General features: G+C 59.8%; 1 protein-coding gene across 6 annotated transcripts; it reads left to right on the top strand.

Moving 5' to 3' along the window:
- Positions 1 to 4369: 4369 nt before the first annotated feature.
- MST1R (macrophage stimulating 1 receptor) lies at positions 4370 to 17146 on the top strand. Of its 6 annotated transcripts, none has more exons than XM_037128599.2 (20): positions 4370 to 5854; positions 8828 to 9016; positions 9097 to 9225; positions 9373 to 9543; positions 9855 to 10015; positions 10353 to 10518; positions 10631 to 10767; positions 11179 to 11340; positions 11434 to 11527; positions 11681 to 11890; positions 11989 to 12135; positions 12215 to 12377; positions 12547 to 12648; positions 12721 to 12927; positions 13303 to 13383; positions 13535 to 13716; positions 13811 to 13920; positions 14163 to 14328; positions 14717 to 14853; positions 16597 to 17146. In XM_037128599.2, exons 1-20 carry the CDS (start codon positions 4616 to 4618, stop codon positions 16850 to 16852), a joined length of 4209 nt encoding a protein of 1402 aa, XP_036984494.2. In that variant the 5' UTR covers positions 4370 to 4615; the 3' UTR covers positions 16853 to 17146. The 6 variants fall into 6 exon arrangements, with proteins under 6 accessions (XP_036984494.2, XP_053525534.1, XP_053525533.1 ...); XM_053669559.1 differs by having other exon boundaries at positions 11678 to 11890; positions 12724 to 12927; XM_053669558.1 differs by having other exon boundaries at positions 11678 to 11890.
- Positions 17147 to 17864: the final 718 nt, after the last annotated feature.

Raw genomic sequence — 17864 nt, 5'->3', positions numbered from 1 at the left:
ACCCTGGAAGCCCTGGCCGTGGCTCTGCTCAATGGGTTGCTTGGCAGGGACAGAGCTGAGTAAGATGGGGACTGTCACCTGGGGAGAGTCTGAGCCCTGGTACAACTGGGAGCCCCAGGAGGCTCAGCAGTGATGTCCCAGCCTCGATCACTCTGTCCTGAGACCCTCTTTGGGCCAATCTCAAGGCACAGTGCAGAAAGCCTGTACCTTGCTGCTAGGGGGGATCTCCCGATTCTCCTGCAACTTAACCATCTCATTAGCAGAGGGAGTGAGGGACACCCGGGCCTTTATCAGGGGACAGCGTCCACTGACTGGGCTTCAGACTATAGGACAAGTCATGCTCATGCAGTCTCTGAGAGCTAGGCGAAGATACTGTGCCACTAAGACTAACCCACGTTACAGAACACACCCATGTGGGTGGCCTGGGACAAGCGTGCCCTGGAATGGTTCCACATACTGTCCCAGGAAACAGCAGCATAGCCCCTGCCCTTGGCCCCACCCTGGGTACACTTGAATGGGTGTGGCAGTAGGTCCTCTGCCTAGACCCCCAAAGCCTACCTGAGCAGCCAGAGGCTTGGTGGGCGCCGCTCACCCTGTGTGCACACCCTGGGCTTCTTTTCCTTCTGTTTCCTGCTTCTGTTCTTCTCCTTGATCCTGGACAAGGCTCCAAACCACTGCCTCTGCGGCCAGGGTGCTGCCAGGCCAGCTGTCGCCAAGTCCTATTGGTGTTCTGGCCAGGGGTCAGCAGCGAGGTGCTCCCATTGGCCCTCCTGATCCCTGGAGGGCTCTCAGCTTCCCTACAATTCAGCGCATGTTCCCGGTGGGTGTGAGAAGGGGCGGTCACAGTTAGATGGGTGTGTGTGTCTGGGAGAGTAGGCACCTGGGAGTGTAGGGCTAATCTGGATCAAGGAAGGGACCACAGACAGACAGGGAGGGTGTTCCTAGTGGAGGATCCGGCATCGCCACGGGAAGGACCTGAAAAAGAATCTGATATGACTGGTTGACAGTGAAGCGGGAGGAATCTTCAAGGCCTTGGGTTCTCAGACTCCCGGTGAGCTTGGCAGGGGGGAGCCACTGAATGTGTTCAAGTTGCAGTGATGGGATTCTCCTGTGCATAGAGAGGTCCCCTGCTGCTGCTAAGATGATCTTTCTGGGTTGGAGAAAGAGGCTGGCACTGGTTCCCCGGCCTATCTGTCAGAGGGGAGTGAGAGCCCAAAGAAGGCGAGGTGGCTAACACTCCTTCAAGGTGACCGATGAGGCGCAGTTGGGCAGGTCGTAAGTCAAGTATGGGCCAGGCTGTGTGAGTTCACCTTGGTGGAGACCTGTACCGGGCATTGCAAGGCCCCATTAGCTGACTTCCCCCACAGGGCTTGCCTGCCTCTCCTTCCTCAGAGCAAGCAGAAGGGGTGGGGGCACAGAGGGAAAAAGTGGGGGACCCTCCTGTGGACACTTCCGCCAACACCACAGGCTGCCTGCGAGGAAACACGGACCTGGGGGCAGCCAACAGTTTGGCCACATGGTGGCAGCAGAGAACTAATTGTTAATTGCTGCACCTCACCCCCCCAAAAGGGGTGGACAGGGTGATCAGGAGGGCTCCCCAGTGTCCCGGGGCAGGACGCAGGTCACGGGAATCCCCCGTCTCTGCTGCAGGCGGAGAATGTTTCCTTTTGGTCTTGCCCTCATGACTATCTTTAGACATGTTGACTGTGGAGCACTGGAACCATGCCATGATTTTCCACATTTGTTTATTCATTTCCGGGCCAATTCTGGTCAGAGAAGGGAGTGCCTTTTATACCTCCGGCACTGAATCCTCCCAGCATGTCACCAGGTGCCCAGCCTTGAGGGAAAGGGGAGTCTGGCACTGGGGGGCGGGGGGGGGCAGGGGGCGGGGTGTGAGTCAGGTATCCAGGATGCACTAAACTGAGGTGGATGTAGCATGAGGTCTGAGACACCCCGAAATGGACCTGACCCTGCCTGCACTAGGAAGGCTTCCTGGAGGAGGTGCCACCTAAGCTGCAAGAAGAAGGGGAAAGGGTGCTCCTGGAGGAGGTGGAAGGAGTATGGGCTGGGTGGGGGTAGAGGAGATACAGCTTCTAGGGACAGGCCGGACCCTGTTGGGCTGCGGCCTCCTCTCCCTCCTGCTCCCCTTATTCTTCAGAGTCCAGGGACCCATGATTCGCAAGTCCTCGGGCCAAGGCCACCCTGTGACGCTTCCCCTCCCTCCAGGGCCCAGACCCATCTGGCTGGGGGGTCGTCAGGTTGAAAATGTCCCCCAGAGCCCCTCTTCAGTGTGGCGGGGACCAGGGTTGATGCCTGCAGAGAATTTTTATGAGTTTATTGGAGCCAAACTGATGACAATTGCTGGGCAGCAAAATCTCAATGGACTGAAAAGATATCCCAGTAAATGGCAGTTTTTCAGCTTGTTTTGTACATTTCTTTTTTATAAAAATTTTATTGATTATGCCATTACAGTTGTTCTATTCTCCCCCTTCATCCCCCTCCACCCTGAATGAAAGGGGAGAGTAGAACAACAGTTTTGTACATTTCGAATCAAATGAGAAGTTGTGGGGAGGGTTACATGGCCTTTGTCGGTGGGAGATTAAGGAGAAAGCAACAGTGGCGAGAACCTCTGGGGTTAGTTAAATAGTAAAACTGAGAGATAAACTTATTTTTTATTTTTAAAAATATTTTATTTATTTTTAGAGAGGAAGGGAGGAAGAAAGAGAAGGAGAGAAACATCAATGTGTGGTTGCCTCTCACGTGGCCCCCCACTGGGGGACTTGGCCTGCAACCCAGGCATGTGCCCTGACTGGGAATCGAACTGGCCACCCTTTGGTTCGCAGCCCGCGCTCAGTCCACTGAGCTACACCAGCCAGGGCGAGATAAACTTTTTAAAAATTACTTTACTTTTAGAGGGAGGGGAAGGGTGAGAGAAAGAGAGGGGGAGAAACATTGATGTGTGGTTGCCTTTTGCACGCCCCCAACCTGGGACCTGGCCCGCAACCCAGGCATGTGCCCTGACTGGGAGTCGAACCGGCAGCCCTTTGGTTTACAGGCTGGCACTCAATCCACTGAGCCACACCAGGCAGGGCTGACACAAACTTCTTTCGCATTGGCGGGTACAGGATAACTAACATGTACAGCACACAGAGGTGGTATTTGGGGTACAAAGTCACGACGAGGGGCTCTGTGGTCTCGTGCTCGGTGCTGTGGGTGTACCCACGGAATCTTTGATACACAGAGACAACAGGCAGGATCGGTTGAGATTGGCCTTTGTCAGGGAAGCTGCAGGCCTAGGCTGTGACTACCCACCATGACCCACTGTCGTCAGGGGTGTTTATATCCAGACCAAACTCGGCCTCTCAGTCTGTAGGCCCCACCCTGCTGGCTCCCTGAGCTTGTCAGGTTTAGTATGAGTTTCCTTTTTCACCCATGCCAGTTACCGAGGGACAGCTGTGGAGGCCCAGGTGAGAGATGGCGAGAGCAGATGCAGGTTGCCTCCCCTCCCCCTAGCCCCCAGCCCCGCGTCCCATCCTGGAGAGAGAGCTCTGGGCCATCACCTCCTCAGAACTACATCCTCATTTCAGAGAGGGAGAGACTTGAGGCCCAGCAAGGCTTACGGGGCAGGTTAGAAGTGCCCATGCTTCCCCACATCAGGGGCGTTGGAGCAGGGCCAGAGAGGAAGGCCAGCCTTGTGCTTTCCATCCCCATCCCACGGCTTCCACATCCTGAGGCAGCGGTGGGGGGACCAGAACATGGGCTGGGCCTTCCTGTAAGGTGGGCTGGCCCCATCTTATAACCCCTCCCGTCCAAAGGTGGTCAAGGTGCAACACACCTTCCTCTGACGCCATCCTGTAGCTGACAGGCTAGGGCAAGCCCATGGAAGAAATGGCCCCTGCCCACAGAGGATGGTGTCACTCCCGGGGTCCCCTCACCTCTCCTCTCTGGTCCGGTGCACATTTCCCGGTCTCTTCCCCACACAGTGGATTTCCCAGCCCCGGGAACCATCATTGAGGATGTTGCTGTGAAAAGGCACGGAGAGAGGAAGTGAGCCAGGCCATCTTCGAACCCTCCCTGGCACTGGGGCAGCCCCGCTCCCGCCTCACCTCGGCCCATTGCGTCGTGGGGGCCTGGACGGGATGGTTCAGGCCCACCTACTTCTCTCCAGGCCACTCCAAGCACACCCAGCCCCAGGCCACTGAGAGAAAGACACTCAAGGAGGAGGGGTAGGACATCCCAGGGCCGGGAAAGACTGGAGGGCTGTCCTGGCCAAGCCGTCAACAGGCCCCTCCCACCGCTCCGCCCCAAACCCTGGCCCCACCCGCCGTCCCGGTCCTGTCCCTCGACTTTGCTCTGAGAGACTGCTGGGAGCGGCAGCTCGTACTGCGAGCAGGTGAGTCGGCCTCTCCAGTTCCTGCCGGCGGTGTGTATCCGTCTGCGCCAGGGGCTCAGACCGAGGGCCGGGGAGGAGAGGGGAGCATCACAGGAGCTCCAGGTGGGGTCCGCTGCCCAGGGCTCCCAAGACCCGCGCTGGACGCTGGTCCCAGCCCTCGAGTCTGCTCCCATCCAGGCTTTTGGCCTGTGGGAATCCCCGTGGGGCCCCAGCTGGGCCTCAATGGAGCTCCTGCCACCGCACTTGCAGTCTCCCCTGTTTCTGCTGCTCTTGCTGCTGCCGCCGGCGGTGCCTGAGGCTGGCAGGTCCTGTCAGTGCCCGAGCATCCCCTACGCTGCCTCCCGTGACTTTGGCGTGAGGTACACGGTGCCCAGCTTCTCGGCTGGCGGGCCAGTACAGGCCCTGGCGACCTATGATGGGGGCGAGGATGGAAGTGCGGTGTTCGTGGCCACGCGCAATCGCTTGTACATGCTTGGGCCAGACCTGCAGTTCCTTGAGAGCCTGACCACAGGACCTGCTGGGGACCCTGACTGCCAAACGTGTGCAGCCTGCGGCCCGGGCCCCCACGGCCCGCCGGGGGACACAGACACACAGGTGCTGGTGCTGGAACCAGGACTGCCGGCCCTGATCAGCTGTGGCTCAAGCCTGCACGGCCGCTGCTTCCAGCATGAGCTAGAGTCCAACGGAACCACCCTGCACTTGGCACCACCAGCCTGCCTCTTCTCCACGCGCCACAACCGGCCTGAAGACTGCCCCGACTGCGTGGCCAGCCCTCTGGGCACCCTCGTGACCGTGGTTGAGCAGGGCCACGCTGCTTACCTCTATGTGGCATCTTCTCTGGACGCGGAGGTAGCCTCGAGCTTCAGCCCACACTCAGTGTCCATCCGGCGCCTCAAGGCGGACGCATCAGGATTCGCACCAGACTTTGAGGCGCTGTCGGTGCTGCCCCGGTACCTCCCTTCCTACCGCATCGAGTACGTGTACAGCTTCCACTCGGGAGCCTTCGTCTATTTCCTGACCGTGCAGCTGGCTAGCTTGGCCGCTGCTTCTGGCACCCTGCACACGCGCCTGGCCCGCCTCAGCGCAGTCGACACCGATATGGGCAACTACCGTGAGCTGGTTCTGGATTGCCATTTTGAGCCTAAACGCCGGCGACGCGGGGCTTCTGGGGCTGGGCAGCCATATCCAGTACTGCGGGCAGCACACACAGCTCCTGTGGGCAGCCGGCTGGCCGCTGAGCTGAGCGTAGCTGAGGGCCAGGAAGTGCTCTTTGGGGTCTTCGTGGCCATCAGAGACAGCAGCCCGGGCGGCAGTCCCAAATCTGTCGTCTGTGCCTTCCCCGTCGATCTGGTGAACAAACTCATCGAGGACGGCGAGGAACGCTGCTGTGAGCCGCCCGTGCACCCAGGCCTCCGGAGAGACCTCGACTTCTTCCAGGCCCCCAGTTTGTGCCCCAACCCGGTAAGCTGGAAAAGGGAACCTCATCTGTGAGCAGTGTGCACGAGGCTGAATCCAGGCTGCTTTCCTCCCACCACCGAGAGCGTCTGGGAGCTGGGGAGCCTGGGAGGGCAAGAGAGAGGTTTTCTCTTCCACCCGGTTCTTTAGTGTCTTTAGTGCCGCTGCAGGGAGGGTGAGGGGTGTCAGCCAAACCAAGGCCACAGGGAGGCTCATCTCCCAGCCAGACCCGCCCGGGTTGCTAGCCCATTTTGCTCTCTCACCCTCAGACCTATCATGACCTCTGATTTTTTAGGCAGTTTCTCTGGTTATGTGAGAACTGGATTGCATCATAACTGTCTCTCCACCAGGCACACTGCCAAACTCCGGGTGGAATGATGGGCATCCCCCACTATCTGCCCACTGCACACACCCTCAGGGCAGACACGGAAGAACAGCCCCCCACGCCCGCAGATGCTCATGGATTCATGCAGACTCACAGCTGCTCATGAACACAGTTCCTTTTTTTTTTTTTCCGAATTTAATCTTCATTGTATTTTTTTGCCCAGTACCATTTAATTCCCTTATGCCTCCCTCCCCTCAGACAGTTTCATTTTCTCTATGGGGGCACTCGTTTTGCTCTGCTGCCCAAAGAGGAGGAGGCAGCAGTTGCGGAGAATGCTCCCGCCCCTGTTCTGGGGAGCTTCCTGGGCCCAGCAGGGGTAGGGGCCGGCCAAGGAGTTTGTGCAGCTTGGGTTTTATGGACCCACTCATCCCTGACTAGTCGTTCTCTGTGGGGCAGTTGAGGAGGCCCCGGGACATGGTGGGAAGGTGGCTTAGTTCTAGTAGATTCCAGGAGGCTCACCCCAATCTTGTGCAAACAACTGTGAACATCTGGGAATGAGTAAAGCCCGGTTGGAACTGATTCACCGCACGGGAGTCCCAGACTTTTTTCTGCAGTAGTTGGGGTCCAGTTCCAGTCTCCCTTCTCACCCCAGGCAGGAGGTCTCCCAGCCCACACTGACCTGGGGGCTCCTTCCAGCAGACCCTACCCTGGTTCTCCCAGGCCGTGGTGTCAGAAAGCTGGAGCGGAGACAAACAGGATATTCCTTAAAATGCTGAGGACAAAACCGAAACTGATTTCGTGAAGCCACTGAAACAGTCTTACCTTAGATTACAAGAAACTAAACCGAGGGGATGGGATGAGTGGCACTGGGTGAGTGGCCTTTCAGCGAGCTGACCCACAGGCACCAGTCTCAGTCTTTGGCTGTCCTGTGGCCATGGCCCTGCCGTGATGTCTGCCATCAGTTCCTTTCCCGCTCTTGATGATGGCCCAGAGGTGGGAGAAGTTGTACGCATGAGGTTGGGGGCGTCTTCAGCCTCCCTCCCTCAGTTGAGGCCATCTCAGTTGAGGAGGCCCCGGGGCTGGGGCTCCCTCGTCTGGGCCTGGCAGCCCTGCCTGTCCTCTTCTTCTTCCCTCTGGGGAGTCAGAACCTCTCCCCAACTTGGCCAGTGGTCAGTGGGTCAATAGACACCAAGCAAGACTTGGTAGTGCCAGGCTCTAGGAAGACTAAGCTCCAGCCCTGCCCACAGGTTGGCCCAGCCCCTGGGAAGTGTGTGAGCCAGCTTGTACTGTGCTTGACCGGGCACGCACCCTGCAGGGCAACATCCGCTGTGTGCTCATTGCGGCTGGCTTCAGGAAGCCCGAGTGGTGCAGAGCTGCTCCCCACTCTCCAGGGGTCCCGGTAGAGTTTGAGTCTGGCTGGGGCAGTTGCCCTCCTCTGTGGGGCACTGAACACTAAAGTGCTTTCAGGAGCTACGGGCCCTCAACGAGCCTGGGAGGCCAGAGCTAGGACTCTGGAACCCAGGGCAAGCAGGCAAGGGCGTGACCCTGACTGGAGTAGGGCCTCTTCCGCCCCTCAGCCCCACCTGTCCCTGAGTCATGCTGAAAACACCTGGCTGGCTTCCGCCTAGGAATAGGCCCCTTTCCTTCCTCAAGTGAGGACAGAGTCCCAGTCCCCGCCTACCCAGGCCACAGACCCAGAGTGTGTGGGTTTGGGGGCCCAACTCTGCACCTGCTTTTACCCCGCGGCTCCTGATTGGTGCTGGGATCTGATGATTAGGTTACGCAGACTTGGTCTGATGCAGGCCCCAGGGGCTGCAGCCCTGAGCGCTGCCCTTGGAGCTGGTGAGGCGGGTCTACTGAGACCTGCCAGCACTTTGCACCCAGCTCCATCTGATACCTTGCATTCACACCCTGGCTTCCTGATTTCCAGAAGCTTCCACAGTCCTTCTTTGGGGCACTGAGTGCAGCCCCCAAACACCCTCCTGTTAAAAGCAAGGGGGAGATTAGCGTCTCCCAACCCTGGGGCCTAGCCTGGCACCCAGGCCTTCGAACCTCGGTTTGTCCTTTTGTACCCTGTAGGAGGCACTGGTAGCCACTGGAGGTGCAGGAAGACCTCTGGAGTCTCAGGGAGAAGGACCCTGTTACCAACCCTGTGCTGATAAATTAACCTTAGAGTTCAGGCCCCTTGTGCTGGTGGAGAAACTGAAGCCCTGAGACGGGACAGTGTTTGCTGAAGTGCAGAGCAGAACCAGCAGGGGGCAGGAGAGGATTCTAGTCAAGAGCTCAGGCGGCAGATCTGGCCCCCCCCTCCACAAGGGGCTTTACAGCCTTTGACAAGCGACCGAACCTCTCTGAGCCTGTTTCCTTATCTGTAAAATGGGGGTGGTGAGTGGTTGTGGTGACAGAATGGGGTTGGGTCTGTAAGGCTCAGTAACTCATCATCGGAGTGGACGTGGTGGGGTAGGGCGAGGCGGAGGGGGAGCTGGCCTGCTCTGGCCCTGCTCCCTCTGAGAGCCCCACTGTGGGGCGGGGGGGGATGCGGGAGCCAGCAGGCCTGGTGCGGGGTGGGAGTTCAGGCTGCTGCGGTCGCGGACAGAGGCCCCAAGGGGTCACAGTGCGGGATGAGCCCTGACCCCTTCCCTGGTTTTCCCCAGCCTGGCCTGGCGTCCCTCAGCCCCAACACCAGCTGCTACCACTTCCCTCTGCGGGTCAGCAGCAGCCTCTTACGGGTGGACCTGTTCAACGGGCTGTTAGGGCCGGTGCAGGTCACTGCGCTGCACGTGACGCGCCTCGACAATGTCACAGTGGCCCACATGGGCACCACTGATGGGCGCATCCTGCAGGTAGGTCCCTCGTCTCCACAGCCCTTTGTCCTCGGGTCCCCGTCCCCATCACCATTTTGCTCACAGCTCACCTGTCCCAGGTGGAGCTGGCCAGGTCTCTCAACTACCTGCTGTACGTGTCCAACTTCTCACTGAGCAACAATAAGCAGCCCGTGCAGCGGAATGTCAGTCGCCTTGGGAACCACCTGTTCTTTGCTTCTGGGGACCAGGTAAGGTGGGCAGGGGCAGGGCCTGGGGCCGTCTAATCCTGGGAGGCATTGGCACATAGGTCTTACCACCCTGATCTAGAATAGTACTGGGGGGGTCTACAGGGCCTAGGACCCCAGCCATCTCCAGCCACCTTCTGCCATTCCAAGGTCTTCCAGGTACCTATCCAGGGCCCAGGCTGCCGCCACTTCCTCACCTGTGGGCGTTGCCTGCGGGCGCAGCATTTCATGGGCTGTGGCTGGTGTGGAGACTTCTGTGGCCGGCAGAAGGAATGTCCTGCCTCCTGGCAGCAGGACCATTGTGCTCCTGAGCTTACTGAGGTATGGCCTCCCTGGCTGGGCACAGGTGAGGTTGGCACAAGTGAGGTTGACACAGGCTGGGCCTGGGGTGGGGAACAGCAGGTGTTGGCCACGATCTTCTTCAGGCCTGCAATGTCCTCAAGGAAGGCATCCTTGGCAGAGGAGATGGCCCATGCAAAGTTTTGGAGGCAAAAAAAGTGCTTGAGTGAGGACTAGCAAGTTACTTAGAATGAATGGAGTGTGAGGCAGGCCAGGGGGATGGCAGAAGAGTTTGGGGGAAGCAGATGGGGCTGGGAGTCCTGGCCCACAAAGGCCATCTGCTCCCTCTCTAGTTCTGTCCGCCCAGTGGACCCCGAGGGGGCAGCACGAGGCTGACCTTGTGTGGCTCCAACTTCTACCTGCGCCCTGATGGTCTGGTGCCTGAGGGCACCCATCAGGTCACCGTGGGCCAAAGTCCCTGCCGGCTGCTGCCCAAGGACAGCTCAAACTTCAGGTACAACTGTTCCCTGCCCTTCCCATCCCTGATGGGGGCAACCAAGCTGTTCCTTGCCTGTGAGATTCTATCCTCTGCTTATCGGGGGCAAGGAGGCATGCGGCAAGCTGCAGCGGCTCTGGCTGCTTCATGTATGCAGCCATGTCTCTGTCCCTTCTTGAGCCTGCATATGCCTTACCTGTCCCCTGAGTCATGGACTGGGCAAGGCTGGCCCCTGCCCTGGAGGCCGCCCAGGAGAGAGGCCACCTTCAGGCTCAGAGGAGACCTATGATTTGTGGTGGGCATGCAACTAGGCCTGTGTGAGCCCCGGCTGACCTTGAGTTCCCCGGTGCTCTAGCCCAGTGTCCCGGAAGGGCTTCATAGAAGAGCTTGAGTGTGAGCTGGAACCCTTGGGCACACAGTCAGCTGGGCCTGCCAACATTAGCCTCACTGTCACCAACATGCCACCGGGCAAGTACTTCCGGATAGAAGGCACCTCCTTGCTGCAAGGCTTCTCTTTCGTGGTGAGACAACCTTGTCTTGTCTGTGCCCTTGGCCAGTGGGTAATATGGGGAGGCAAGGGCTTGGAGTGGAGGGTGTCCTACACTAAGCTAAGCTACCTCCATACCCTCTTAGGAGCCAGTGCTGAAAGAAGTACAACCCCTCTTTGGCCCACGGGCAGGGGGCACCCACCTCACCCTTAAAGGCCAGGGCCTGTCCACAGGCACCAGCCGGGCCGTGCTGGTCAACGGGACGGAGTGTCTTCTGGAAAGGTAACTGCTGGCTGGCAAGGGGATGGGAGGTCCAAGGGCCCCACCAGGGGAGCCCTCACCAGGTAGGACTTGGATCACTGTCAGAGCAGAGGGAGGGGGGGTCAGTCACATGGTCAGGTCTGGGAAGAAGGGTCTCTTGTCCCCTCTAGTCCTGAGGTGGTGTGGGAATGGCAAGAGAGACAACCACAACCCACTGCCTTCCTTCGGCCAGGGATGAGGGGAGTCTATCCCCTCCCTGCCTTCTTGGGGGGTCTCCCTGGAACCAGCCTGTGTAAAGACACAGACCTGTGGAGTATGGGCAGTGGGGAGATGACCAACAGAGGAACTGGAAGAGATTGTCAGACCCCTGGAGGAAGTGGGCCTAAGTGTCACCTGGGTCGTGACCCTGAACCTCGTCTCTCTGTTCTACAGCGTCAGCGAGGGGCAGCTTTTATGTACCACGCCGCCCAGTGCAGCCTCGGCGAGCGTTCCCGTCCGCCTGCAGGTGGGGGGTGCCGAGGTGCCTGGCTCCTGGACCTTTGACTACCGGGAAAACCCCATTGTGCTGGGCATCAGCCCCCACTGTGGCTACACGTACGTGCTACCTCTCTCCACCCTGTTCTCCTAGGAATGAGGGAGCCACCCTCAGAGAGCACCCTAAGCCCACCACCCTGCTCTTCTTCACAGCGGCTCCCACGTCACCATCCGTGGCCAGCACCTGACTTCAGTGTGGCGCCTAGTGCTGTCATTCCATGATGGGCTTAAGGTGGTGGAGAACAGGGTGAGTGGGCCCTGGTAGCCGCCAGGTGGGCACTGACCAGGAGGGAGGGAGGTCGGGCCAGTCCCCTGAGTCCCTGCCCCACCCTGTGCTGGGCCAAGGAGACGGGGGCGGGGGGGGGGGGCCTGGCTAACCACTCTTGATGGGCCCCAGCAGTGTGAGGGGCAGCTGCCGGAGAAGCATCGGTGCCGCCTGCCCGAATACGTGGTCCGAGGCCCCCAGGGGTGGGTGACAGGGAACCTGAGTGCCCGGGGGGATGGAGCTGCCGGCTTCACACTGCCTGGCTTTCGCTTCCTGCCCCCGCCCCACCCGCCCAGCACTGACCTGGCCCCACTGAAGCCTGAGGAGCATGCCATTAAGTTCGAGGTAAGTGTGGGGATGGGGGGGGGCGCATGGAAGGTTAGAGCTGAAGCCTGCCCGGGGGCGACGGGGGCACCGGCCAGTCCTCATGACTGTCTCTGCAGTACATTGGGCTAGGAGCTGTGGCTGACTGTGTGGACGTGAACGTGACCGTGGGTGGTAAGAGCTGCCAGCATGAGCTCCGAGGGGATGTGGTCATTTGTCCCCTGCCCCCCTCCCTGCCACTGGGCAAGGACGGCACCCCACTGCAGGTAAGCAGCTTGACTGGCTCTTCACAGGAGACATGGGTGGGGGTCCGCAGGCTGGCCCTGAGCTGCCACCTGCCCCCAGGTCTGCGTGGATGGTGAATGTCACATCCTGGGCAGAGTGGTGCGGCCAAGCTCAGAAGGTGTCCCACGGAGAACAGTCCTCGGTATCCTCCTGGCCCTGGCCCTGCTTGTGGTTGTGTTGGCCGCTGCACTTGTCTTCAGCTACCGGCGGAGGAAGCAGCTGGGTGAGGTCTCCACACTCATCCTGACTCAGCCTCGATCCCCAAACAGTGGTGTCTCCAAGTCCCTGTATCCTCTTTCTGCCCAGGCCTTGGGGGTCGGCCCACACTTTCTGGGTAGCAGTCGGCCTCTAGGAGCTTAGAGAGGCGGTCTACTGGGGCCTTCTTCCCGCAGTCATTTCTCCAAACCTGCACGGCCCGGCATCCTCGGACCAAATCGCCAGAGCCACGCCTCTGCCCCTGCTCCAGCCTGGCTCCTGTCACCGATACAGCCCTGGTGAGACAAAGGCGCCTGAAGCTGAGGCCGAGTCCTCTGCTCTGCAAGTCGCTCACTCTCCCACCTCCACAGCAGCACCTTCCGCGGGTGGTCTGGATTCCACCCCCTGGGGCCACAGCGAGTCCTTCTCAGACAGCGGGGATGGGGCCCGTGTCCCGCTGCTTCGGACAAAGTCCATTCAGCTTGGGGATCTGGACTCTGAGCTCCTGGCCGAAGTCAAGGATGTGCTGATTCCCCACGAGCGGGTGGTCACCCACAGTGATCGAGTCATTGGCAAAGGTGAGGAGGCCAGGCCAGGCAGGGCTGGGGCAGAGATGGGGTCCCGAGATGACACGGGCTCACAGGACAGCCAGGCAGGGCTGTCACCAACCTCCTACTCTGGCCCTCTCACCAACTTCTGTGACCTTGGGCATCCCCAGTAACCTCTCTGAGCCTCCAGCTGCTCGTCTGTGAAGTGAGGATTCGTTCTGTCTTCTTTGGGCTCGGGTGCAGCCCAGGCGGGCTGGGGAGGCCGCAGCCTCTGCCATCACACAGCTCCTGATTGTTTCTAGCTTTGGATCGGCCCGGCAGTGCCCCGGGGGTCTGGTTGTCGAAGTAGAGGGTGTGGTCCGGGTGCTGGGCGCTGGGGCCTCCCTCACTATCTCCCTTTGCCAGGCCACTTCGGGGTTGTCTACCACGGAGAATACACAGACGAGACCCAGACTCGAATTCACTGTGCCGTCAAGTCACTGAGTCGTGAGTGGGGCGGAAAGCTGGGCAGGTCCTCACCCCCGCTGGCTACCATCTCGCTGAGTGACCTCGAGCGGGAGACCCTTCTCCTCCATTTCCCCATCTGACCCTTGTGCAGGGCCTCCCTGCCGCGGGCCTGACTCCAGCTGCTCCGCAGGCATCACGGAGCTGCAGGAGGTGGAGGCCTTCCTGCGAGAGGGGCTGCTCATGCGCGGTCTGCACCACCCAAATGTGCTGGCCCTCATTGGAATCGTGCTGCCGCCCGAAGGACTGCCCCATGTGCTGCTGCCCTACATGCGCCACGGGGACCTGCTCCGGTTCATCCGCTCGCCCCAGCGGGTCAGTGCTCAGCGGGCCCTGGGTTGGGAGGCTCGGGCAGCCGCTGGCAGTGGAGCTGCCCTGCCCTTTCCTACTGACCCACCTGTGCCCCCAGAACCCCACCGTGAAGGACCTCATCAGCTTCGGCCTGCAAGTGGCCCGCGGCATGGAGTACCTGGCGGAGCAGAAGTTTGTACACAGGGACCTGGCTGCTCGGAACTGCATGTGAGGGGCCAGGGCAGTTGGGGTGAAGGGAGGGGCCAGGGTGCCAGTGTCTATAGCTGCCTTAAAGGCACCGCAGGGGAGATTCCCCGCTCCAGTGTGCTCCTCTCTCTGGCCTCAGTTTTCTTGCCTGCCCAGGTCAGGCTTACAGGGGACTCCGTGGCTCTGAAACCCTGTCAATACCTGGGACAGGTGGATTCAGGGCCTGCTGGGGGCCAATCCTGGGTGTGATTCCCCTCTCCCAGGCTGGATGAGTCTTTTACAGTCAAGGTGGCTGACTTTGGCCTGGCCCGAGGTGTCCTGGACAAGGAATACTACAGTGTCCAACAGCACCGTCATGCTCGCCTGCCTGTCAAATGGATGGCACTGGAGAGTCTGCAGACCTACAGGTTCACCAGCAAGTCCGACGTGGTAAGGCCCCACTGCCCCAGCGCCTACATGGCCTCGTGTCCTGGGAGAACACTTGGCCTTGCCCCTCTAGCTCTGGATGAGGAGCCACGCCCAGGGACTCTCCAAGCTGGGCAGCCGCCACTGCCCAGTCACCCACCTCTTGGGCAGGAGGAGGCTGTGAACTCACTGGTTCCTCGCCATGGCAGGCCCTGCCCAGCCCCAACTCTGGACCGGTTCCGGTGGTGGGAGGAGGGCTGGGGAAGCTGCTTGTGAGGTGGTGAGGAACAGGCTGTGATTGGGGGCGGAGCCTCCATTTGCAGCAAGAGGGGTCTGGGAGGTGGAAGACCTGGGAGGCCCACCTGCCCCCGGATTCGGGGTGACGATCAAGTTCCTCCTCCCCCTCCCACAGTGGTCATTTGGTGTGCTGCTGTGGGAGCTGCTGACACGAGGGGCCCCTCCGTACCCTCACGTCGATCCTTTTGACCTCCCTCACTTCCTGGCCCAGGGTCGTCGCCTGCCCCAGCCTGAGTATTGCCCAAATTCTCTGTGAGTGTGTGCAGGAGCTGATGGGGGGGGAGCTGGGCCCCGGAGACGCGGGGCGGGGGTGGGGGGTGGGAGACCAAGTTCTTGCCTCGCTTTCCGACTGATCCTTTGGTTGACCTGGAAAGGGACCCTCTCTGGGCCTTAGTTTCCTCATCTATGGATTGGTTTTGCCCCTATTCAGGGCTGGGTGCTGGGAAGATGTGATGGTCGCCATGGTAACAGCATTCCCATCTCAGAGTCTGGGTTGAGGCCAGTGATTTGATTTCTCAGCAGTCCTCTCCCCCTCCCCTGCCAAGGGGGGCTGTTTTCCATCTTTTCCACTCACTTAATCTCAAGGAAAGCTTCCATTAGCTCCCACACTAGCCCCCTCTACATCTCCAGATCAGATGTTTTTTTCACGGGATCCAGTTTCAGATTTCCCATTCTCAGAGGCATGGTGACAGCTGTGTTGTCCTCGCTGCCTGTAGGGTGGGTTTGGTGCCGCAGTTCATCTTCTCAAGCAGTGAGTGCCTCAGCAGTGCCCAGGTCTCTGTGGTTAGGACAGAAGAGTCAGGTCACGGGTCCTGTCTCCTGCTGCGCTGCAGGGGGGGATGCGCAACCCCCCTGCACAGCCCCGCCTGCCCGAGTCTGCTCTCCGTTATTCACGATGCGGATGCATCTGGTTTGCAGGGAGGAAAGTTAACTTCACTGCCTACCTGCCTCCAGGCGAGGCTTCTGAAACAGTCTCTGAGGTGGAGAGTTCCGTGGGTGCGGGGTTATTGGGAGGCAGGACTGGGCAGGCAGAGAAGCTGGGCCGTGAGGGCGATGCAACAGAGGCTGCAGCCCACCCCACAGGGGCCACTGGAGGTGACGGCCCTTTGTGGTTATGGAACTAAGATCAAGGGGCCCGGTCTTTGTCCCAGACGTTAAGCAGGCACTGGTCACAGCTGTCCCTGAAGCGTCTGTGAGCTTGGTTTGAGAGAGGCAGTTCTCTTCCGCCTGGGGCAGGTCCTAGAAAGGGCCTTTCCTGGGGCTAAGCGGTCAGCGGGGTGGTGGTGGGAGAATGGGGGGATCTGGGTTGGGGAGCACCCCATTGTCCCAGGGTAAGTCCCATCACCTCTCTGGGCCCCAGTTTCCTCATTTGAAAAGTTGGGATGGTAACAGGACCAACCTCAGAGCGTCTGAGAATTATGTGAGGTGTGATTTGTAGGGGACTTAAAGGATCACTGAAGGCAGGGGTGACATTCCCAAGCTAAAGGGGCAAGTGTTAGGTGCCACCAGGCAAACCAGAGAAACCCCGCTTGGGAATGAGGGCACAAGTGGCACTGCCTCACACGTCCTTGTCTCCGGGCTTTTCATATCTGAGTCTCCGGACCTGAGCGTCTTCCCTACGAGGTGTGTGATGACGGCCATGATAGCTTATGGGCTAGGCCCTTCACCGGCCTCCTGTCAGCTTGCGTCCCAACGGCTGCGGGGTCAGAGGAGGGTCCAGAGGTGCAGGGCAGTTAAGGAACTTGCCCCTAATCAGCCCAAGCACGAGGACACAGGGCCCAAGCTCTTATCCCCCAAGGCACTTTGACCTTCACCAGGGTGGGAAGGCAGGACTGGCGTAGCAATCACAACGAAAAGAAGAGCTGCCCCCCATCGGGTGATGCTAGGCATTAGGTCCTGGCACCTGTCCTCCCTCTGTTGCCCACCAGGGGGTTAACCGGGTGGGCAGCCCAGAATCTCTGGGTCTCTGACGCTGACCTTCTCCTCCCGGCACAGGTACGCGGTGATGCTGCGCTGCTGGACAGCGGACCCTGCGATGCGACCCACCTTTGGAACGCTAGCAAGAGAAGTCGAGCAAGTGGTGGCGGCTCTGTGTGGGGACCACTACGTGCAGCTGTCCGTGGCCTACGTGAACCTGGGCCTTGATGCCCCCAAGGACGCAAACGTGCCCCCAGAACAGTCACTGTCCCCGCCTGTGCACAGGAGCCCTGGGCGGCCTCGGCCCCTCTCAGAGCCACCAAGGCCCACGTGACCTCAGCCATAGGCAGGCCCCAAGGGGCTGGACCTGCAGAGCTACTCCTGGGAGTTAACCTCTGGGCTATGCCACACCAAGGGGTGGCCCGACCTGCACTCTGCCCTGTCCCTTACCCTTACCCACAAGGCTGTGGGAGGGGAACAAGGCACATTGACCCCTCACTTCACAGAGGGAGCCAGTGAGGGTGACCCTTGATGTAATGAATACTTATGGAGCTGCCGGGTGCCTGGCCTGCTGGGCACAGGGACTCAGCCATGACCAGCCACCCGCCCATGAACCAGTAAATAAACAAGTGACTATTTAAGCACGAATTGTGGTAAATGTTATGAAAATAAAAGATCAGTGGCATTAGGAGAATAGGGGACAGCACTGGATAGAAAGTTAAATATAGAGGTGAGGGAAGCCCCCTGGAGGTGACATTTTTGCTGAGACCCTGTCAGGTGGGAGCTGTGCCCGCAGCAGAGTTGGAAGAGAAACCCTGAGGCCAGAAAGGTTTGTGGTCGGAGAGGAGGCTGCAGGGAGCGGGAAGGCGGGCAAGCCCCAGGCGCAGGGTACGGGGCCTGGGACTTTTGGACAGAACCAAGAGGGTGGCTGGGGACCCAGGACTGTACCAGCCAGGGTGGCTTCTCCAGTCGCCCAGTCTTCGGTCCCCTTCCCTGGGCTCTTGTCCCTCTCTGGGGCTCCCTGCTCTGCCTGCAGCTCCCACCCCACCGCAGGCACACTGTCGGGGCAGGGACACTCCCCTTCGCCACACCTGCCAGCATTATCCCTGCAGCCTTGAGAGCTATGAGCCGGCAGCAAGGCCTTGGCGCCGCACTCTTCGGTACCAGCTTCGAGGTGCTGACTGCCCAGGCTACTCATACTCGTCAAGGCCACTCCATATGAGCCTCTCGAAGGCCAGGCTCCACCAGAGAGGGAGAACAGCTTCCTCCTCGTACTAGCCCTTGCCAGGCCCTCGATGCTGAGGGGGCGGTGAGCCCAGGACATATGGTACATCATAGCGGTTCTG

This window comes from Artibeus jamaicensis, unplaced genomic scaffold (assembly GCF_021234435.1).
Source record: "Artibeus jamaicensis isolate MK-2021 breed Jamaican fruit bat unplaced genomic scaffold, CSHL_Jam_final contig_519, whole genome shotgun sequence".
NCBI classification, from domain to species: domain Eukaryota; kingdom Metazoa; phylum Chordata; class Mammalia; order Chiroptera; family Phyllostomidae; genus Artibeus; species Artibeus jamaicensis.
This window is presented reverse-complemented; position numbering and strand designations above follow the sequence as displayed.